General features: G+C 38.5%; 1 protein-coding gene across 4 annotated transcripts in view; it reads right to left on the bottom strand.

Annotated features, from left to right (window-relative positions):
- scaf8 (SR-related CTD-associated factor 8) overlaps window positions 1–24,209 on the bottom strand; it is a 31,115-nt gene that overhangs the window by 2,671 nt on the left and 4,235 nt on the right. The window contains exons 2-19 of one of the 4 annotated variants that reach the window (XM_084742747.1): window positions 23,428–23,521; window positions 7,784–7,828; window positions 7,265–7,426; window positions 6,791–6,947; window positions 6,293–6,420; window positions 5,928–6,104; window positions 5,753–5,832; window positions 5,517–5,637; window positions 4,868–4,999; window positions 4,571–4,680; window positions 3,669–3,862; window positions 3,475–3,575; window positions 2,640–2,753; window positions 2,287–2,443; window positions 1,783–1,913; window positions 862–1,003; window positions 732–779; window positions 382–606 (exon numbers count right to left, since the gene is read on the bottom strand). In XM_084742747.1, coding sequence (XP_084598873.1) covers window positions 382–606; window positions 732–779; window positions 862–1,003; window positions 1,783–1,913; window positions 2,287–2,443; window positions 2,640–2,753; window positions 3,475–3,575; window positions 3,669–3,862; window positions 4,571–4,680; window positions 4,868–4,999; window positions 5,517–5,637; window positions 5,753–5,832; window positions 5,928–6,104; window positions 6,293–6,420; window positions 6,791–6,869 — 1,939 coding nt within the window. In that variant the 5' untranslated portion in view covers window positions 6,870–6,947; window positions 7,265–7,426; window positions 7,784–7,828; window positions 23,428–23,521. The remainder of the gene's footprint in view (window positions 1–381; window positions 607–731; window positions 780–861; window positions 1,004–1,782; window positions 1,914–2,286; window positions 2,444–2,639; window positions 2,754–3,474; window positions 3,576–3,668; window positions 3,863–4,570; window positions 4,681–4,867; window positions 5,000–5,516; window positions 5,638–5,752; window positions 5,833–5,927; window positions 6,105–6,292; window positions 6,421–6,790; window positions 6,948–7,264; window positions 7,427–7,783; window positions 7,829–23,427; window positions 23,522–24,209) is intronic. The other 3 variants (XM_084742748.1, XM_084742745.1, XM_084742746.1) reach the window with 3 other exon arrangements.

The following is a 24,209-nucleotide window of genomic DNA, read 5'->3' as shown; positions in this document are numbered from 1 at the left end:
CATCAAACGGAGACAACTTGTATAACTACACATAAAACACACACTCCAAGACAGACCAATTCAATTGGCAGAATTCCAGCACTTTAATGACCTCAATCCGGCCTTCTGATCATTTATAAATAAATAATTAAGTATAAATAAATAACTTCCTCAAATATTTTCCAAGTGTAAAACCTAATAGAATGGAGAACAAAAAAGGGTGCACTGTTTTAGACATTAAAATTCCTAACTTTAAATGTCAAACGGAATGTAAATGTCTTGGCACTTTATTTTTTTCAAATGTGTCTCTTCAAAAAAAGTAATTAAATAGACCTGCTCTATGAGATACGATGGGAAAAAAATTATTCTCTTTCATGCAAGAACACGTTAGCATTGCTTCACCTTGCAGTGTAAGCTCTGCAGCAGCATCCATACCCTCTGCAGATTGCGCTGGTTTCTCACTGGTGGCTTGCTGAGCTTGGACTCCCACTGGGTTGAACATACCAGCTCCAGGGATGGCTGTGGCCATGAAGCTACCAGGGATGGTGCTGGTTGGAGGAATCATAGTGCCAAATGGCGAATCCTTGACAGCTTCTTGGCTGGTGGCCACTGAAGGCTGCACTAGAGCTACAGGAGACACAACAAATTTAGTCCAAGCCAATAAATACCAATTTAAGGCCTTGAATGACATGTCAATTTCTTTAATTATATTCATGCATTAGTTACAGGGCCAGCAGGTCATAAATACTCACAAGTAGTTGCTGAGGCCATGCCTGCCGTCTGTGCTGCCTGCATAAAACCTGCACAACAGAAAATAATTTTGTGTAAGCTTGAGTGACTTTCTGTTTGTCTGATCTTTATATGACCATTTGCGTCATTTACCAGGTGGAGGCTGTGATGCATTGAAGCCAGCCCTTATGAAGGGTGGTGGTGGCCCGTAGCCTGGTGGGGGTATGCCCATAGTGACAGGAAAGGTTGGAGGCACCAAACCTACTGCACTGGGAACAGCCTGAGCCACTGGCAGCTAGACAGAGAGACAGGACAGAGCACATACAAAATGTGTCTAGGTTAATAGGCGAAGTTAGATGGTACACAAGTTTCTGACCACATCCACCGCCTTCTCTCAAATTCTTTGGAAAAAAACAAACAAACATGGTTTTCTGGATGTTTAACAGATCAAAACAGTCCTAATTATTGGGAATGGGCAGATTGATTTTGCAGGATAGATACATCACATTTCTCACAAACTACTTATTTGATATTGAGTTTTTGACAAAAAACCTGGAGACCTGATAGAATGCACAGCTGCGTATAGTCACTCACTTCAGCATCAAACAGATAGTGAGAGAGTTTAATATGTGGTAGAAAGGAAACATAATGTGGTGTGATGCAACTTTTCAGCTGTAGGCTAAATAAAAATACAGTAAATGCAATAAAAGAAAGTGCTACACAGCAGTAATAAGTGTAATATCTTCAAACATTTAAAAACAACACATATAAGTTTTAAGGAGGCTGAACAAAAACAAGATTTATTTTAATATTATTTTTATTTTTTTTACACTTATTACTTACTTAAAGTTATCAGTGCTGTATTGAATTAAAACAGTTGGGTATTGCCCATTCCTGCTACTTAAAGATGAACTGTCACCATTATCATCTCTCCCAAAAACACACACACAAGGGTTACAATCTGTTACATTCAGTTAAAACGTTTTTTTTGAAAACCAGCAAAAAGCAGTGTGCCCTATGTGCACTGTACTGTTTACATTCTATAAGTATACTGAGACAGCCCTTCTTCAGTACCTGTACTGGCATCATGGTGACCTGCTGGTTGAAGGTCTCAGTCTGGGTGTTTGATGCTGCTGTAGTCTCTGCGCTTACTGGCTGACTTGTAACTTCCTTGGCTGGCTCAGCATTCTTGGCTGCTTCCCACTCTGCAGGAACAGACAACAAGATGAAAACATTACAAACTCATCCAATTCTGTTTGGATTTGGTAGTTTATCTGCTTTTTTCCCAACTCAATCTTCAGCTTCCTTTTTCTATCACTGATACCCCATGGGATTTCTTAAAGGATTTTGGCATTACCACCACAAAACAAACAACTGAGGGAATGAGGTAGAAAACAAACCCTCTTACATGATCAAATGCCAAGACATGCCTGAGTTTGGGTATCTGCTCGCTTTCATCATGTGTATACAAACTAGCTTGCATGTCCTACTTATGTTTAAACAAACACTGCTACTGAGTCAACAGAACTAGTGCTTGTGCCAAAGAAAGAAGTTAATCAGTAGATTGTTTCTTTTCACCATCATTAACGGTCTCCTGGTCAATGATTCCTCCTTCAGCAAAGCCATCCAGGTCATCCAACTTCACCTTCTCCCAAGGTATGTAGGTGACGCCCAGATCCACATCCCAAAACTGCTTGTACTCCTGCTTTACCCCCTTGTTCAGAGCCCACGCAATCTGAATCAGATACACACACGGAAAGTCAAGAAACAGCATTTTTCAAAGTCATTTCTGAAGCATACGAGGATTCATGTGCCTGGAAAGCTAAAGTGTCTCTGGGGTTTCACTGTTGGAGGTCAATGGAAAATTACATTAGAAGAAACCACAAGGTGAATGGGAACACAATCCATCAAATTATAAAGGTAATGTGTACCTTGATGATTTTGGAGCCAATCTTAAAGGAGCCGGTGCTGAGCTTCTGGCGGGCCCGGTACGCATCCTGTCTGTGAACCATACAGATGTAGGCACAGCCTCGGGGAGGGATCATCTGCAGACACAAATACACACACACAGATTACATTACATAGGACATGGAAGGTCAAACAACAAGACATGACCACACAATGGAAAATGACAATAGACTTTAGATGTGTGATTGATGAGGAATGAACAAAGAGGGTGGGATTGGAATAGAAATGTCAGACAGCCTCCAGCCAAAATGCAGGGTTTGTAGAGCTTTTTAAGTAAAATTAAAACACTTTCAAGGTATCTGAAGCAAAATTTTCTTAGCAACAGCAAACAAATTACATTTATAGAATTTTTTTATGCCCACAACAATCAACGTATATTGTCACTTAATTTTAGCAGCTGTTCATATTAACTCTGATTGTAAGGTCTGATTTTAAATATTTAATTCTTACTAATATTCAGAGCAAGGGATTAACAGAAGACTTATCTAGCTATGAATGACAAATACGATAACAGGATCATTTCATTTCAAAGATTTTTGGTTTACATGCATGATTGCGCAGATGAAGCATAATCCTAACCTGGGAAACAACAATAACTGTTGAAATAAACATTTTTCAAATTTTAAAACAATCTATATGGTAGGTGAGCTAGACCTTGCCATTGGGAAAGTTTTTAGTTGAGGGCAGCCCCATTATATAGTAACAAGTGCATATAACAAATATTTCAAGATTTGAGATCAAAGAAGTGGCTAACATGATGTAACTAAAGAGAAGTAGGACATGCAGAGGTACACTTACATTGATCGACTCAATCTGTCCAAACTCTTCAAATAAGTTGGTGAGGTCTTGCTGAGTGGCCTTTTTGTCCACCTGCCCCACCCATAGAGTAGTGCTGCACACTAGGTAATGGTAGAGGGGAAACATTATCACTCAGAGAAGCAGTTTCAGCAAAAAAAGAACGAAAATAATCTTAAACAAAGAATTTCACTCACCACTTAGAGTCTTGGATCGTATGGGAGGCAGTCCTTTCTTCTGCCGTTCCTTCTCTCGTTCTCGAGCACGTCTTTCACTTGAGTAAGACCGTGATGACTTCCTCTTGCGGTCTCTGGAGCGTGAGCGTGACCGCTTGCGATGTTTACGTTTCCGTGAGCCTGAGCGGGACCTGGACCTTCTTCTCTTGGGAGACCTACAGTGAGAAAACATAAAAAAGAAGCCCACCCCTTTTGAGCATCAAGATTTGTTTTCAGCACTCATAACTGCATCACAAACTTTTGTTCACTTTTCAAATGCACTGCTGTGAGCTGACACCGCAGCAGCTTATTACGAGCTTGTATAAGCAAACAATCACTGTTCTAACTGACTTCATACTGCGGTTTATAGTTTGTCAACTTGTTTATTATTTATTTTTTATTGATGCTTCTATTTTGGCTATCCAAAGTGCTGCTATAACACTGCAATTTCCCCATTGTGGGATAATAAAGGTTTATCTTATCTCTATTTGGAAATTTCATGAAGTACATTCTGTCAAATTTACAACACCAGATTTAGCACCCATATTACTTCCTGATATTAAGTGTCTCACAGAGGAAACACAAGAAATTATCTGAGTCTTCAAAAGAAAGAAAGCAAAAGCAGGTCTACATACAGTAACCGAAACAAAGACACACGATTAGCGGGATTGGACTGTCAATGCTTTGCTTATTACTTCCAGTCAGAACCAGTTTCATACAGTTATATTGTGACTGCACTGCATCATCAGGGCAACAGTCAGCCCTTTTCTGACTAGGTTAAAAGATCAAACCATCCTTAACTAAACAACAGACAATTCTACAATATTCCAGGCACATTTAGAAAAATCTGCCACAGAATGAGATTTCCAAAAAAGTAGACTGACCTGGAACGTGACCTTGAGCGTGTCCTGGAGCGTGTGCTTACAACTTTCTTCTCCTCTGCCTCAAAGATCTCCTCCTCCACACCATCAGGGCCCTCGTCTAGATCCATGTCCTTACAAAGGGGGGGGGGGAAGAGAAGACAGCCAGCAATTTAAACACATCTCTACACAGAAATAGAAGGTGATGCAGAAAACTGCAGTAATTTACATCAGCTGCAAGCCTGCATTTAAATAAACAAAACCAAGGTATTAACAAACAGGATTTACAGGTGTTGGTACTGGCCTACTGGCCAGGCATACCTGCTGTTGGTTGTCTATGGAGTCATCCAACTTGTTCTCTTGATCAGGGAGCTGTGCCTGGCTGCTGCTCTGAGCAGTTGCAACTGAGTTCTCTTGGCCAAAGATGGAGTCCTGCCCTTCTATGCTCATAGCCTGGAAGAACAAAAAGAAGACATACTTTAGTAATCACCCTTGGGTCAAGATTAAAGAAGTTCAGAATAAGTATTACAACACAAACGCAACCCATTGTGTTTGTGTTGTAATACTAGACTAAAAGACATTTTCTGTATATTTTTATTTAACTTCAGTTTTTATTTTTATTTCAGATAACTAAAGCCTTATTTTCACATCTAGTTTTATTTGACTTAAAGCCTAGTTTAAAAGTCAATGGCTGCTGAACTGTATGTGTGCAGACCCTCTGAGTGAGTACTAGAGCCTTCTGGATGTTCAGGTAACTACAGGTATTTGTTTAATCTATCTGCACACCCATACATGACTAGAATTATAAAGCATCATAAGGCTATTTACTATTCAGTGTGGTTAACACAGATCAGCTTGGAAGGGGAAATATTTACCTGTAAAACCACAGCAAGCTCAAGTACACAGTCCTGAAAAAAAAAAAACATTCTGTGGGGAAACAGTGATGTGTGTGTACAGTGTGTGTACCTACCTTCTGTTGGTGCTGCTGGTGCTCTAAAAGCTGCTTCTGAAACTGCTCCAGGTTCTGCTGCTGTAGCTGCTCAGCCAGCTGATGGAAGAGGGAGCTGTTGATGTTCTCAGACACCATTGGCCTGAAATGGTCAGCAGCTCGATTAGATCAGAGGGTTCCCACAGTGAAAGGACTCTGGATCGTGTTTAAGTTTTAGTTAGAAATAACGGCCTAATCATAAAACACACTGAACTCACAGCTGAGACGATGAGGTGTCCTTTTTAGATTCTTCACCGCGATCAGAATCGTTCCCAAAATCAAAAGGACCCAGAAGTTTCTGCAAGCAACAAACAATGCATCACATACATCATATTAGGATGCATTAGATGAAGGAGGGAATGAGAAATTTGGGATTGCTGACTGCAGCATTACCTTATTAAAAGAGGAGACCCTCTGCTCCAGGGGGTTGAGGCTGTTGGCAGTAGCAGCAGCTGTGAGCTGAGCTGTCAGAGCTTGCAACTGCACTACCAGGCCTGCATCCAAGGCCTGCAGCAGGGATGGCTGGGGCTTTTGCTGTTGCATCTGGAGACTCTGTACCAGCTGCTGCAGCTACAAAAGGTGGTAAGACAGAGTAGTTGACATTTTCACCACAGCAACAAAAACTGCACAGACTACTCAAGCAAAAGGACAAGATATTGGTTTACTGGACATAAAGCTTCTTCAGGATTATTATTTACCTATATCCCAACATTTCCAGTTAAATAGTTCATTAACTAAGATGCTGGGTAGACACTAACCTGCTGTCCCTGGGGACTCTGTAGAATCTGTGCCACAGCAGCCACAGTGTCTGTGTTGGTAATCTGTGAAGCCCAGTCAGGCAGACCCTGGACTATGTTAGCTGGGGTAGCCGGGGTAGCTGGGGTTCCTGGACACACAAAGACAGAGGTGATGTTATATGAACCAAAAAGTAAGAGCATTCCATAAGTGGTGTCAAACAAGTTATCTGACCACAGTATCAGAGTGTATCAGGGTTTCAACAAGTTCAATTTCAGACTTTTTAAGATCATTATGAAGACAATTTAAGACCACTTTCACGTTATTTGTTTATTAATACAATTAAAAGCTAGACAAAAGTTAATGCAACTTAATAAAACACCATAATCCAAACATTTTTAAGAAATGTCAAAATCAAATTTAGGACATTTTAAGGTCTAAACCCCAGATAATTGGACTTTAGACAAACCATGGTGTATGGGTATGCGTGTTTCATGCTACTTCTGTGCTCTCTGACTGACCAGGTGTAGTATTGTTGACTGGGGCAGCACTGGTGGGCATGACTGGTGTGACGCTGGGAGGGGGAATCCCTGCTGCCATGTCCAGCAGAGGCTGGATGATGTCACTCTTGAAGACCGCATTCTTTTGCCACAGGTTCAGAACTCGGACTATCTTACTCTGGAGACAACAACAAAGATGACAAACAACTGTGACATAACAGTAAACTGGAAAGACACTGCACTGTGGAACACATGTAGCCAGTACTGATATGATCAATGAAAACAGCAAGATTCTCAATATCAAAAACTGACAATTTAAACTTGACAATTTACTCACTTATTCAGCTGCAACAATTAAGTGAGCCCACTGCCAATCCCTGCTATTTCTATAACTGAGCCATATATCAATGTGCATCATCTCTCATGAAACACTGGCAAGTCACAAAAATGAAAAACCACAGACAGGAACACAAAACCCATTAAAAACTGTCTGACCTTATCATCTGAAGGGCATCGGTAGAGGTGCTGGAACGTGGCAATGATATTCTTGCTGAAGCGTGGGGCAAAAACATCCTTCTCTGTCCCAAACTGGTGGCGAGACTGTCTGACAATTGAGTCGATGACGTAGAGCCCGGGGACTTTGTATTCTGGTTTGCACTGTTGATACAAAAAACAGACAGCTGGCATTAGGAAATTTTAATAACAATGAAACAGTCCATGAAGTCATTGTCTGGAACCTTTTATGAATTACTTAAGTAATGAATGTGTTTATTTACAGTCCCATATAACTTCAACTAAGTCACAAGCAATTTGTGAGATTGTTGAGAGAATACGTCAACGTTCTTACAAAAAAAAAAAAAAAGTAATTTGCAGAAGAATGAACATAGCATTTACACTGATAATATAAACTATTAGCATATTCATGAGAGGTGCAAATGTTGTACCTTTAGTGTGGTTTAAGTCCCAAACTATTATTACACGCAGCTGACAATCCTCATTTAAAAAATAACTCACCTTCTGTATGAACTTCTCCACGCTCTGGACAACATGCTTGTAGAACTGAAAGAGAAGCAAATGAAACACTATGAGTTACCTGAACAGCAGTATTTCATGAAAAAACAAAAGTGGTAATTAAAATAAACAAGCAGCAGCTCTGTGCAATTAAAACCTGAAAAAAGAACAGAAAATGATTAGGTTTTGGAGTGAAGGTTTGTTCTTTTTTCAGCTCTTTTCTTTTTGCAGAACATTTTTCCATTATCCCAGCTGTGCACTGCCCATCCTTCTTCACACCACCACCACCACCCATTACTAACATCAAAGACAGAGGAACTAGTGATGACAAGTACAGGTTTATCTCCTGAAAGTTTTACAACCTTAAGAAATGTAAAATATGATGTAATATTTTATCGTCCAGGCTGTTTTATCCCTGTTTAGAGAGGCTTATAAAGGACCTATCATTAACCCTGAAAGTAAATTGTTTTTGGGACGGTGTAACAGGAAGATGCAAAGAATCACAGTTCAAGTAAGAACTTTACAAATATGGTAGAACATATCTTGTAATTTGAATCTAAATTGAACCCAACATGAGGTCATGGTGGCCTTTGCAGTGTTTTATGCAGGAGCTTTCAGAAAAATATTAAAGAGCAGGATCTAAGAATAGTGAGACCTTTTTCTGATCATTGCTGCCAATTATTTAAGAAACATTATGCAGTCTTCCGAGTTGATGTAAGCATCAAAAATAAACATTTACTCTGATGCCGAGTGCATACCACAACATGAGAATTCACACTCCAAAACATACAAGTTGTGTATTTTAAAATAAATGGAGCAGTAAAAGTATCTCAATTTAATTAAACAAATCTACAAGACAGCAATGTGTGACATAAATAATTACTTTCATTATGTTGCTCAGGCTATAGCTTTGCTAGATTCAGTCCATGTATTCTCTGGTTAAAAAGAGCTGTTTCAACAGAAAAGGGAGCAAGCCAGCAAGCGGTGAGTAGACCGCTATTAAGTGACAGATGGCAGTTTGGGAACTATCCAGATACTGGCAGTGCCCGTTCAAAGTATTAAGTGTTCATGACAGCTTGGACGAGCCTTGCACGAAAAGACCAACCAAAACTGTAGTTGTGGACAAACTGTTTTTCTTGCATATCGATGACCTACTTAAACGTTGTTGTGGGATGTGACAGGGAGTGAGATGGGAATAAGCAGCACAAATTCAAGTTAATAACCACAAAAAACAATTATTATCAAGCTTTTATCTAGCCTGCCAAATCATATTTCCTCACCGGTCTAGGGCTTAAATCTATAAACCTATGCAATTCTCTGCTCTCCTGTAGTGCATGCTTAAGTTTAAATTCAGAAGAAATCTATATCAAAGTGAATCAAGAAAAGAGTCCACATTTATCATTTCACATGATTTGGGAGGTGTTTGTATAGGTGTGACAATAACTGATAATACTGATATAACTGATAATCACATCCAGTCCAGTCTCAGTAAGGATCCTCTCATGAGGATTTTGGACTGACCACAAATTGCTGGAAGTAGTTTTGAATTAAACTGATCACCAATTCTGGGGTCTATTTCAAGGCTTCTATTTATCTTGTAGCATCATGTAAGTTGCATATATTGTGTATGTATAAGATGACAGATGCACTGCGTCTGCAAATGGCACCAAAACATGCTAGAGACATGATGGATAGCCTTCCCAGACTTACTGGCCAAATAGAAAATCTACTCGCATCTGGCACCTGAGAGGTGTTAATTTCGGACCCCACCACTTCATCTGATCAGCCCTTACAGAGCCCACTGATCAAGCGATTTAGAATTAATATCGGCCAATAACGATCAGTGGTAATCACTGAGTATGGGTCTACATCAGCAAAGCTTAGCCTGAGACTAAGAAGAGAAAATACTTCAGTTCATTCCTCAATAGTAGAGGATAAGTCTTTTCTGAAGTTTTACACATTAACACCCAGGCACTTAAACATCACTGAAAAGATTATACACACAGATTACCCCTTTCTAATAACTAACATGGTTGTACAGCCATTTTTTGGCAAATGCAGCTCTGATTGTCTTCAGCCAAAAAGTTCAAGTTCTATTATCAGCCAGTAGATGGAGTTGAAGTACAGGAGACTGAGAGGCCATCGTTCATGATTCTTTATCACAGGGAACAAATGGAAGAATATTGTAATTTCAATTAAAAAAGTTAAAAAGCAACAGATGAAAAGTCTGTCAGGCATGCTCAAAACATATTATGTGAGCCTGGCATCACATATAAAGGTGTCACTGTCAAAATGTTCACTTAAAGAGAGTGACAGAAGAGCATTTTTACCATTTTAACTGCACACAGATATTGCATGATTATTGTGTAAACAAATGCTATTTCGCTGCCATTTTTTAAAGCCTGGAAATGTCAGTGAGTTGTAAGGAAACTATTTCCATAGAAGGCCATAGAAACATGTCTAAAACTGTTGCAGTAAGGAGTGTACTATGAAGTGAGACTAATGTGTTAGTGAGGTATGTTGAGTCTAAAGCCAGGGTTTCACAAGGTGGCTTTCTTTTAACCTGGCTAGATCACCATAATAACTTATGCTGAAGTCATAACCTGGTTAGGAGCAGGTTATGTTCAGAGTTTCAGACTGAATCAGCTATAAAAAGTACCACTCTATCCCTGATGATAGTGATTCTCAGCCAAGGGAAGAGGTCACATTTGTTAAGTTGCTGAGCTGTATGTTAGTAATTCCAACGAATAAAACAATATTACAGCAGTGCTAACAGTATGCTTGTTTGTTTCAGGACATAGTAACACTTGAAATGTAACACAGCAGCTCATGTAATCACTAAAAGACTGATCAAGAAGCTGCAGACATTCTGAATGAGCTCAGAACAATGAACAGATAATCAAATAGTTTATCCTACTTAACACGGACAATATTCAATCAACATTAATTTCACTTTGATGTGGCCAGTATCTCATTATGGGACAGTGTCAGAGCGACAGTATCATGTTTAAATACTGTTAATTATTTAATGTCCAGTTTTTCCATTAGAAATAAAACGCAGATATCAAGAGCACATTAATTAGGAATTCTTTGCCAAAGATCCTCTCTTTCCCTAATATGTTCTGTATATTCTCTATAGAGCTCCATTATAATGACATGTTAATCCTGACTGAAATGGGCGGCTCACGATCACTCCACTTTGTGCATGAGAGGAGTCACATGATGCACCAAACGCCCCGTTTTATGTGACCACTTACAGAGTCTGAAGAAGAAAGCCTGGGTCAAAAAAGCAAGCTGCTAGCCACCATTGTGATACCTGTTATCTCACACCTGGGCTTTAGGTTTCGCCAAGCCATCTCATTCAAAGATAGCCTAGCTGTGATGAGCTTCCTTCATAGTATAGCCCTTGGATATCTGAAGTTAAAGCAATAGCAACAATAACGATAATAAGCTTTCAACAACAGATGAGCTCAAAACAAGAGCATGACAAATGTTGAGGAAAACATGACACTGACATCAGAATACAATGTCAAAAGTAGTGATTTTAAATCAGAGGGTTTGCAAAATCCAGACTGTGGCAATGGCAATGCACCATTCACAGAATCAAACATGAACTCTGGTATTTATAAATATAGCTTACACACGATTCTAATTAGACTACATTGCAAATAATATTTTTTACTTAATTTACTTAGTATTACATAAAAATGTAACACAGTCAAAGAACTATGAGAGCATTGCCATTTAAGTCAGAGCCAGTTGCATGTGTCCAGTAAGGCTGTGACAGGTGCAGTGAAAAGTGACAGCGTGAAACTGATTTTCACACTGTTGATTAAGTGTCTTGCGTCATGACACTATTAGCAATATAACAGAAAACAAAAGTGTCAGGAGCATCCACCAACCTGCTAGCAAGCTGTAGCCTTACGAAAGCCAATGACAGAAAAATGTGAGTGGAACTGAGACCAATAACTCAAGAGAGGACAGAGACCTTAAAAGATCCCAACTCAATAACAACATTAGCAACATGAACTTTAAATAGAAGGTTAACATATCTAAACACAAAGGACACAAAAGTAAATACGACTTAAGTGTATCAGTAGTCTCATTACGTCAATTATGATAACATAGTCAACGCTGACCAACATTTACAAGAAAACTTTGAGTGATTTCAAAATCACAATGTTAAACACCCACACTCCATCTTAAATAATTAGCCATATTAGTACATAGAATGTGCAGCTTTATTTAGCTAAATAAGAGGAGAAGTATGAAACTGTGTCTGTATATGGTGTTTTCACCATATAGAGTGCATGAATTGGCTGAAAGGTAAAGAGGCTGTGACTACAAAGAACTCTTGGACAAATGCTCTTACGAAAATAAAGAGACTTTAAGAAGAAGGCATTTTGATTGAAACATATCGTGGACTAACATTCTCTAATCAGTTGGGCAACTGGTTGATATGCTCTTGTCTGACTAAATTTTCATTGGCTGGACAGTTGCTGGTGTTACATTAATGAGGACAGAAGTGTTTAATCCATTATTATTATCTCGACACCAGCCCTCAGCCGCAGACAACAGAAGACCTGAGTGGAGAAAAAGTTTACTTTTGTTGTGGTGTGTGGACTTTATCCCACCTCCACTTTTGATGAGTACAGGTAGAGTCCATTCAGTGCACTGTGATTAAGTTCATTTAGAGAAAACGTAGATTTTTTTTTGTTTGTTTTTGCCATCAACCAATCGATTAGAAGTAGGTAGAATTTCAGCTGACCAAGATTTCCTTTGGTTGACCACATACTGAAACATTTCTATAGTTAAAAAAATAACTCCAAATTACAAATGTTATTATGAAAATAATAATGGGTTTGGTTTGAATAATTTCTTGCAAAAACCAATAAGCAATGTATTTATCAGAACGAAGGAGTTGGTAGTCTACTGCTGCCTCAACTGGTTAGTTTATTTTATCATTTGACTTTGTGTTTTAAAAAGGTTACTTCTGATTCACTTGGGTCACACTATAACACAAACAAACAGATTGAGGCAGTGGTTGACTGGAAAGTCCTGTGTTCTGTGAGGTAAAGCAGCTGAGTGAGAGTGAGAGTGAGAGAGTGAGAGAGTGAGAGAGAGACAGAGAGACAGAGAGACAGAGAGCGAGAGAGAGAGAGAGAGAGAGCAATATTTGACTTATGTAACAATGACATTCTGTCAGAAAAGGCCGTCTAACATCAAGATAAAGTGGTGAAAATATTCTAGTGTACACATAAATGAATATTTTGATCGATTAGATAGGCCTTTTTCTAGTTGACTAAAATACATTTTGTTGCTGATCATGTCCACATCAGTACATTGTTTAGCTTAAGTTTAGTTTATGTATAAAATATAAACATGGTCTGTATTATACATTATAAAAATTCAGGGTTAATGTTTTTCTTCACCCGCCTGGTTGGACAAGTGGGTTAGAAATCTTCTTGTCCAGTTAATTTTTCACTTGCCCCTGTAAAAATTGTTTTATCAGTGGTTATTAAATAACTGAAATGTAAAATTAACTGTCATGTTTATACTAGGGCTCCAATGTCAATAAAATCTCAAGAAATAGTGAAAAATGGAGATCCCAGTTTTTTGGTCCAAGATGATTTTGCTTTGTCAGTCTAAAACCCAAAGATATTCACTTTAATATGATAATAAACAAAGAAAAGGGGGAAATCTCAATATTTGGAGGCTGAAAACAGCATTTTCTGACATTTGGACTTATGACTTAGATCATCGAACATCCACTGTCAAAATGGGTTAATTATATAATTCTTTTTTACCACTTGTCCAGTCAGGCAAGGTGCTAGATATACTTGCCCAGCACAGCATTTTACATGCCCGAGGTAAGTAGACAATCCTTTTTGCTGAGCCATGTTATTGTATAAATAAGACCAAATTTCTCAAAATTACAAAGATGTTGCCAATCGCATATTGATGGGTTGACAATGGTCATTTGGAAAATTTTAACATATTGCCCAACTCCATCCACCACATCCGTATACAACATGTATTTTGACGAGTTATTGTTACTGTACGTGTGGTAATAAAACAGATGGAAATCAAACATTGAGATCTACTGAGAATTATTTTTAAAATTAAACCAAACTGTGAAATTCCCAGACTTCAAACATACAGTAGCCAAATCTGACTGAGCACTTTCATGTGCTTCACACAAGAAAAAAGGAGAAAACACATGGTCATACACTAGTTTCTGCAGTGTGAACTGGTCTCTAGGCAACTGATCTAGCATACTGCAGAGCATGATTAAGTCTGCAAAGGATAAGAACAGCTTTGACAAAATTCAACAAATGATTATGAAAAATAAATTCACATTCAAGCAATGTTTTCCCCCTTAGAAACCCACAGACATGCAGTTAGGTGCATTTAAGTGACTATTATGACCAACTGAATGGGAAAAAAGCACAAGGAAAGGAAAAAAGACAGCCAATATGGAGAGCAGCAAACAAGACAAATTACATCACTTCAGGTATGGGTGGGATCCCTCCTCAACGAAACGAGTGGGAGTCTCCCTTATCTAAAGACTGAGCTCATTTGTGAAGGATTTTTTATGTAAAGCCCATCTAAGTAACCACTTATAGATTTACAAACTAGGGATTTTAAAACTGATTTTGGATTTTAACAAGTTGGCAAACATCCTTCTAAATAACTAGTTTATCAGTCTGGCAGAAGTAATGTTGCGCAACAATCACTAGATCCTTTGTAACAAAATTAACTTGACATTAGAGCAGAAATGACTGATTATTAAATGAATCCTAAATATGAATATTTTCTGCTTTCTTTACTCTATGATAGAAAATTTAATATTTTGGGTTGTGAGCAAAACATCTGAGGACTTCATCTGGTTTTAGGTAACACTGGTCAACATTTACCATCTTCTGACATTTCATAAACCAAGCAACTGATAAAGTGATCAAGAAAATAATTGACAAAATCACTGACGCTAAAAATAACTGTAAGTTGCAGTCCTACTTCACACCTATATGTGCCAGGCAAACGAAAAGAGAAACTGAGATGAGTGAAAAGGTTTCAAAGCTACAGTGATGACTGTGATAAGAGTGACAAGTTTCAAGTTTTGTGACAGACAAGTCAACACATAGGCTAACAGTTCATGAAATGCAAAACGCAGTTTAAATTCATTTGAATGCTTAACTAGAGGCACAAAATTTGCACCAGACCACTTGCCCAAATGCTGGTAAAACATGCAAGTGGTGTGTACTGTAAATTTACCTCACGCACTAGCAAAAAAGTAAATTTTTATCTATTTAGTGTCTGGTAAACTCTTAGCATTCAATAGCCAGGAAAATTTAGATCTAATTTCATATGTATAAAAAGACTCATAACAGTTGATTAATATAATTTTAACAACATATCAAATTTAATGTTCACCTTAATTTTTCTTGATATGACATAAGTTAGCTTAACTTGTGTTAGCTGAAATGAGGTGAACTGATATAAAAGTGAATGCAAAAGGTTTGATTAAGCTTGATTAACTTTCAACTAGAACAGCAGTTCTTGTTTTAGTTTTTACACCACTTCCTGTGTTTGTGTATTTCACTAATAAGACAACAAAAACACTTCACAGCTGTATGCTCTATAAGCAATTTGGGTTGTTTGAATACAGATACCTGTATCACATTGGCCTCTGATACTACCTAACATGCTGGTATTGGCGAATACATGTGTTGGTGCACTGATCCAATATCCCACAGCTTATTAACCTGGAAATGGGACGCTGCTTCTTCCCAACAATGCCCCATATAGGATGGTGAATTCATGCTCTATGGCATTCATTCTCTGTCTGTTTTTGTTCATTTTTTAAGGGTTTAACCTGAGTCACACAACAATTAAAGTAATCATATCATATTATACAAGGTTACTAGTATACAGCTGTTAAATAATAAAAATATTTTCTTTTACGCATGGGTATTAGATTGGTACTTGTATTGGCCCACATGTTTAAGTTTAGTTCAGGTATTGGTATCAGGAAGGAAAAAAAATAGTATCACAACATGTCTTTGCACTATGACTTTTTCATAGGCTACACAATAAATAAATCTGAGATTTGTACTGCTCATTTCAAGTGCAATATATATGGACATTTTGTATTGCAACAGGTGTTATGTTCCTGTAATTTACCATTATGGGCAAACAAAGAAAATCTTTGTTTGAAAACATTTCTTGTCAAGGTTTAGATTTTGTGCACCCTGCATGCAACATTAATGTCCTTTGACAGTCACCGGCCTGTTCCCCATGATGAACTGCACTACTTGTGGTTATCTCTAGAGACAGTAACAAATGTTTTATACTGGTGCTACAATACTGTGGCCTGTGCTAAATAACCTTCAGTCTCTCTAGCACCAATACGAAAGAAGTGCAAAAAAAAGTTAACAGATAATTTTCTGAGCACAAGCAACTGTATGACAAACAAAACAGGAAGAGTAGAACTGAAAAAGTCAAGATATTCTCAACCCTTGTTAATATTTGGGGGAGGGGGGGTGAGATCAATCTCTGCTAATACAGCTAATACAGCTAATACAGAAATTATTTTACGTTATATAAGCATAAAAAATGAAACCAATATTCCTTTGCTATAACCATAATGACCAACATGATACCAAAAGCAGAAGACAGCAGGAGAGAAAAAAATATGAAGTCTTTGAAGTTCAGACAGAGCTGTTTGCATTTTCGTACTACAAAATATTTCTGAAAAAACTGCGGCCATCATTGCCAAAATAGGCAAAAAGGCGAAGACCCTAAAGGCCTGCATATAAACTGACTTATAGGTCCTCTGCTCCACTTAGACTTTGTTCACACTGCAAGGGCTTGTATCTGTTTTGTGGGGCAACGTTCACATTATTTATCAAATGTGGCCAATACCGGGGTCTTTCCCAGCTCAAAATGAGGCTGAGGTGGTCCCCGGTTCTGTCGCAATACAAAACTACAAACCATGATTTCACTAACAGGCCATTTCCACTAAAACTTTAATCCAGCAACATGATCACATTTTCTTTTTTTATTCAGGGGCATTATGTTCATTATTCACAGTGTTATTCTCTCTAAATTTACGGTCGGAGTCAGTGTGCATTTTTATTGGCCATTCTGACTGACAGTACATATAAACAGTGAGTTATGATGCTCAGTTTTGATCGCCACCAAGTCGGTGCAATGCTGCAACTGTAGTTTACAAATGACTAGGAGCAACAGGAGCAATGCTTGTTAGTGTTTCCTATGAAGACACCCATCTTGTGAGCTGGAGGTTGTACGCAATTTGATGGAAGCAGCCACCTTGTAATTCTTTATGCAGGAAAAACCCTTAATATTGTATCAGATTCCAGTATGAATTGGTGACTGTCCTAAACTGACCTGCAAGCGCAAAAGCATAACTTCACATGCAGCACACTGTACGTTTACAGTTTCATTCAAGTTGATGTGCTGTGGAAAAATTTGTGATCAGTTGATAAAAAGGACAACGTTGAGGAGAAAGAGCCACATCTTTAAATATGGCTTTTTTGTGGAGTAATGACATGTGTCATTTGTTTTTTGTGGCAGGATTGTGATATGAAAGGCTTCACAGAAACAGATTTAATTTAAAATTTCAGAATGCCAAAGCCTACATTTAACAGCGCATCTCTACACGAATCTTGGGGCAAGACACTTCAGATGAGTGAGTGACATAAAAATGGCATGAAAAGCGATATGACTGTTCACACTGAGGTTGCAAATAATCTGATCTGATCTGTATCTGATTTAGGACTGCATAAGAAAGTGTCCCAAGTGATCACTGAAAAGATCAGAATCAACGAGACTTGTGCTGTTCACAGTGTCATGAAAAAAAATGGATGAGTCACATATCTTAAATATATCTTGGAGCCACTTTTGCCTGCTCTGTAAACATAGCCTTAGACAAAGTAAGGGAAGATATCTTGATTACACATAGTCTGCTCAGCCTAGCTGCTCAAGTCAGATTTCAAAGTGTCTTTCGCGTCACTTGCAATGGGACACACAACAACAACATCACATCCAGAGTGACAGAAGTACATCTGAATGGCTGAGTAGAGACATCCTCTTAGAAGCAGAGAAGTACAGAAGACAGAGAACAGAGAACACTCCATGGACAGATGCTGAAATAAATTGTCTGCTGACACTTTGAGATGATGTTTCTGCACAGGCTCTCTGAATTTCTCATGCTTCCACATTGGAAAGGCACTTCAGAGTACATAGCTACTAATGCTTACATTGTTACCACAGCGATCCATTGGTAATGTCTGTATACACAAATCCAATCTTATCACTTGCAAATTACAGTGTGGACAGTCTGTCTTGGGGGAAACAAATCTGATTTGCTTGCAGTATGAACAAAGTTGAAGGCCTTCGATCGGCACAACTCATTTGGGCTTGGGGGACTAGGCCAAGGAACCAGCATGCAAAAATTACTTTTTTTCCACCAGCTAAATGGCTAGTCGATGTTCAAATTTTACTAGCCATACAATAGATTACCTTTTTTTTGGATGGTTAGTGAAGCAAATCTAACAGTAATTTGGACATTAAACCAGCATTTGGCTGGTGGCTGGTTCTAATTTTGTGCCCTGCTAGGATCCCTGCCATACTGTGGGGAAAAAAACACTATTGTGCCAGACCAGAAATTACGACTAATCGAAAACCACAATGTCCATTTTAAAAATATCTTAGCAATTTTTCCAAACGGTTGCCTTTTTGTTAAAAAACCCTGCACATGTGTTTTACAAATTACTGTGGATGATTAGACCACTGCTTCCTTCCCAGACATGATTCACTAACACGAATAATTAAGATGTAATATCTCTGGCCCAGGCAGCATTCCTCCTTGCCTACTGCCTGTATCATTTCACTAAGAAATTATATAAACAAGGATATAACAGGCTTTTAACAGCAGGAAAAACATAGATATTACTTGTAAAAATGACAATGTCTTTGTTCTTTAAGTGTCGGGCATGACATGTGACAGTGAGCCAAAATAAACAATGTCAGGACCCAGTAACGAAAGAAGCTGAATGGGATTCACCACTGTTCATTTTAGTATTCACACCAGTGCTTTTCCTGGTGTTGCATGTCAAAACATCTTCTGTGAAATGCTTTCAAACATTTCCTGAATGAGAGGTCAATCCCAGCAACCCTTTTTACTAGTTGGTCATTAGGACCCATGTAATTTGACATGTCAAATAAGAGTGGGCTCTGCACAAAGTTAAAAAAGGTGAATATGTCTCACATCCCTAACAGTTAAGTTGGAAAGATGACAACAAATTAGTCTGCACATACATGTTACAATTATTGTTGAGGGCTTTTTTTTCTTCAGAAATGTGGGAAGTTTTATTTTTGCTTTTTTCCCCATTAAAAAAAGGATTTACTTTGAAGGACAGTTGCATAATCAAGTGGTTGTTTGCATTTTCACTCTATCCCCGCAGTTTGTCTTTAATTGGGTGCAATAAATCTTCAAGTAACCTGGTGATAAGGTCACTGTCAAGGTTAACTGTAAAGCTTTTGACAGACACATTATGTTGCATTTATCAAACAGGTGAGTACTAATCTTGGAATCACTGACCAAGTCCTTTTGAACATCTATATTTATTATGAAAAATACATAACTGATCCTAGATTAGCTCTCATACTATGACACTTAATGAATGCTAGTCATATGTGCCATGTTTTCTTTTTATCCAGACATAGGCATTACTTGAGCAGGCTGCTCAGGTAGGTTAATGGACACCCAAGTATATCTGTCAAACCATCAAGCATTTGTTTTAATTTTTTACTCATCGAGAAGAACGATGCCGTCTGTGATCAATTAACTTATGGACAATGTCCCCTCGCTCTACCCCTCCCATTCCTGTTTTTTTTCATGCTGTTGTGGGAATGGTCAAATAGTTTCTGACAATGACGCATGCTCTGCAGAGAAACAGAGAGAGTTTTGTGTCTAATATTAAGGCTTACTTATGCCGTTGTTGAAAAGCTAAGTGCACCAGGTTGGCACCAAGTTAGTTTTTATAGGTTATGTCATTAACAACAAGTCTCCTCCACACATGGTTCACCTGCTGTTGTGAAAATGGAATTGCAAGTGAAAATAAAACAAAAAAACAATTCAAAACACGAGTTGTGTTTTTTGAGGGACTTTTTGGTCAAAGATTTTCAGATTCTGAGTTCTGTTAGAAGCTGTCATTTCATAAAAATAAAAAAAGAAATATCATCTCAATTTTTGATAATTCTCACCTTCTGTAGTATTTACAAATTTAATTAATTTGTAAGACTGCATAATATTTAACAGTTTCTCTGTGATGTTGTCCTACTAGCTAAACTCATATCTGGTCCTAAGGGCGCACAAATGTTGAAATACAGCACAGACTAGGATTGCGGCAAACCTGTACACAAGATTTCAGTTGGACTGTTAATGAGAATATTAAAGCTCTCCACTTTCTGTTTGAGGACAAGAGGGAAGACAAACAATATAGACAACGGACCAGACACATAACACGCAAAGAGAAAGGAGACAGCCATCTTCAGCTGAAAAGCTGTAAATAGGCACTGCATCTGTGCTCATGTATTTCAACAGACACAGTTTGAGATGATGTAAGCCCAGCAAAGCCCAGTTCACTGTCGCCCCATCAGTAACTGTGTACTGAAAGTCAGTCTAAGAGAGTTAATCTCTGTTGGCTACTGGATCATTAATAGCATCAACAACTAGTGCAAATGGTGGCAGGTGTAAATATGAAAAATGATTAAACATGTTTGAGTCTGTCTGACTGGTCAAATTGAGAAGAGTCTGTTAAAACAAACTTAAAGCCTTATAGCTAACGTCAATACAGTGCAGTCCATTGACATGTCTCTCCTAACTTATTTCTGACCATCCATATTTGTTATAGGGCTGTCACTTTCTATTCAAAATTTAAACTGATGTTCCAACATGAGGAACATGATGTATATTTTCTCTGTAATGAAATGTCCTTTTTACTTGCTGTGCAACCATAACAGGAACCACATTAATTCTACCATATACTTTAGGATTAGGCTATGTTGGTGTTTCAATGACTAAAAACTACAGCTTAGTTCTCATTAGGGCTGTCCTGAAAACCATTTTTGGGCTTTAAAACTTCTGTGAACATTACCTGCAAAAATTCAAAGCTTTGAAGATGGGACATAATAATTGACTAATGAGACACAAGGACAGCAGAGGAATAATCAGCCACTGTCTATTCCAATGGTTTTCAAATTTTTTGTACCCACGGTAGGGATGGATGAGAATTGGACAAATATATTGTCTATTGATGATAAGCTGAATCCATCGCTGACTGTGTTTTCTGTGTGATTTTTAGGGCAATATTTGTCATTTTATTTTGTCAATGTAATAGTCTGAGTGACAGCTGCTGCTCCGCGCTGCCCTGTCATCCAGCAGCGCAGTACACACCCACTCAGCTGACCATGAGTGAGCTAAGCTGGGTGATGAGTGAGAGAAAAACAGCCTGCAGAGTCAGACTCTTTTACACTCTTTTCACACAGTGAAGTGTGGACAGAGATTATTGAGAATATGTGAGAGTGTTGAAATTTTTGACACTTTGAGTTTTTTTTGTTTACTGGACGACATGAACGTACGCAGCAACAAAGACCGTTTGGGTCAGTTTTACGTGTTTTTCGGTCAAACTTGAGTTTGTTTCCTGAGGCATTAACAAACCAATTAAGCTCGTCTTAGTTCAGTAAAAAGAGAGAAATGAATTCAAAAGGTATGCAGTTGAATTTCTGTTTAAAATGGTGTGAGAACATGCACTTTCTAGACACTTTGAGAGTTTATTTTGTCTATTTGACGTAGTGAACATGTGCAGCATGCATCTCATAGTGAATTTGCCACTTGTGCTCATCTTATAGCTGAGACCGGTGAGGACGGGAGGAGGGGGGGGACGAAGATATTGTCAATCGCCAATGGATGGGCTGACAGTGAGCGTTTTTTATTTTAACATATCGCCCAACTCTTGCACATGGCACATCAAAGTGCAAGCCAAAACCTCCAGGCACACCTGTCTGTGCAAAATAGCCTTGACAACCAACCCAAGGAATGGAAGCAAAGAGTACTAGCCAATCAGAGATAAGAGGTCCTGGAGAGTGTGTGGCAAAAGATAAAACATAAGGCAATCAGGGTCTTTGATGTGTCACACTAGTAACTCACACCATCCAGCAACCACAAAAATGACAGAAACTGGGATTCGCTTTGACAGATTTTGAAAGGGTATACTTCTTTAGGATATAGGATGTACCTGTGTATTGGGGAATAATTGTAAATTTAAAATTCCCTCATAACTTCTTGTATAGTTGTATATTCCAATAATAATGTATGGCTGCCAGATTCCAAGGCACACATGGACTTGCCTCACAGCACACCATTTGGTTGCCTGTGATCTATTCCATAACCGACCTCCCAAGTCTCAGAAGTAAACTTGACAACTGACTAAAGGTTAAGCCGTTACAAGCACATAGGGAGGGGAACACATTTGTGCAACTCAGGAAAAAGGCTCCTCTATGAGGACGCCTTTTCTGCTCACAGACACTGCTTTTTATATACTTGGATTTTGAGAATAATTAATTGCCACAGAGGAGTTGAATTTCTTGCTCTTTATTAGTCTTCTGCCTCTTTTTTGGTGTCGATTACCATGGAAACACTAGAAGCTTTGAGGCTTTCGGGGTTGCTCTAGTTCTCATTCATTAGAATTTAGTATTTTAAAAAGTGACAGCCCTAATTTGTGGCTAAAATCAGAACTCGAATCATATCTTAAATCCCAAGAACTGATTAGCTGCTTAGCCCTCTTCAGCTGGTTCCATACCATATGTGCCAGCATAAAAAATACAGCCAAGCTGTGTGTGCAAAAGAAATGAATCACTGCTGCCCTGTCAAAACACACATTTAGGGTTTATGCACTGTCAAACAGACAACCCTTAGGGATGAATGGAATTACCATGTTAATGCTGACATATTAATGCAACGCTGAGAGTGGCTTGCTCTTGAATTACTAACTCTGAAAGAAGAGCACCCAAAAATAATCTCTCAATGATCTAATTTTAAGGCTACTCCACCCTCACCAGCTTGTCACATGAAAAATCAAGTGTATATATGTGATGTCTGTTATGTTGAGGGTGAATGCTGAGCTTCTGAAACTTTGTGTTTAGTGTTAAAACAGCACTTAAAAGAATTTGGATCCAAACCAAAGGTCAACAATGGCAACTTGTCTGAAATTAAACCTCACACCAACTAACGAATGCTCAAGCACCACCAATAAGCAGTGTGAAGCAACACAGAAAATGTTCTGACATGACTACAAGAAAGAACTGTGCATCAACCACACCTCAACACAAACACTGTCATCAGACAAATTCAAGAAAATGAACTAGATTGCTCCTTGACCCTTCAAAACAATCAATAGCTCAAAGCCAACATCGACCAACGCATGATAACCAGAGGGGGAGTACAGCCCACAACAGTGGCATCAGCAAAGTCCCCGCTTCTCTGGGTGTGTGGGAGCAAATTAAGTTTAAATGATTTTAGTCTTCTTCCATCTTCCTTGTGAAACAACCCATACTCCTACCTAAGCTGGTTAGGGATTCTCTTATCTCTTTGTAACTCTCTCCACCCCATCCTCCTGCTTCACTTTCAGTGCTTTGGGGGAGCTGGGAGAGCTGCTGAGGGAAGGGGAAACGGGTGTTATTCACAAGCAACACAAGGCACAGCAACAACAGCAGTTCCTTTATAAACAAGAGAACAAACAGGACAAGCTAACACATTATCAGAAGATTTATTGTTAGGGACTGGTGTCCTGGACTTGTGCTGTCAGGCCTTAAAATCTGCAATTACTTAAAAAAAATATATCTTCACTCTTGGCCTGTATCCCTTTAGTATCTCAGAAAAAAATGCTGAGCAGTTTTGCATCTCAGCTAATCTTTAGAAAACAGATGGTCATGGGGACCTGGTCAGTTGATCAGCCTTTTTTCTGAGACTTTTGATAGGCCCATGGTGCAGGACACCAGCCTTTAGTGTAATGTAGTGAAATACAATCTACAGAAAGGCCTTTCTGGCAAAACAGAGACAAATTCTTTTTTTAAAGGGAAAACTTCATCTCACTCTTTGGAAAAAAACAACAAAAAACCTAAGGCACCATTTCACATATTTGTTTTGAAGTTGAGTGCTATATTAGAAGCCCATAATAAAACAGATCTTATGAGGTGGCCCTATATTAAAATTCTTGACCCTCCTTTTGAATATGTTTTAGTTAGGTCACTGCTGATAAAGATTATGGTATGTACAGTATGGTGTGTTTAGTTACTAGAGATGTCCCAATATTTGAACTTCGCTTATCAGCCTATACCGAGT

The sequence above is a fragment of the Lutjanus erythropterus genome, chromosome 18, assembly GCF_056507025.1.
Source record: "Lutjanus erythropterus isolate fLutEry1 chromosome 18, fLutEry1.hap2, whole genome shotgun sequence".
NCBI lineage: Eukaryota > Metazoa > Chordata > Actinopteri > Lutjaniformes > Lutjanidae > Lutjanus > Lutjanus erythropterus.
The sequence above is the reverse complement of the archived record's forward strand: the minus strand, read 5'-3'. Positions and strand labels throughout refer to the sequence as shown.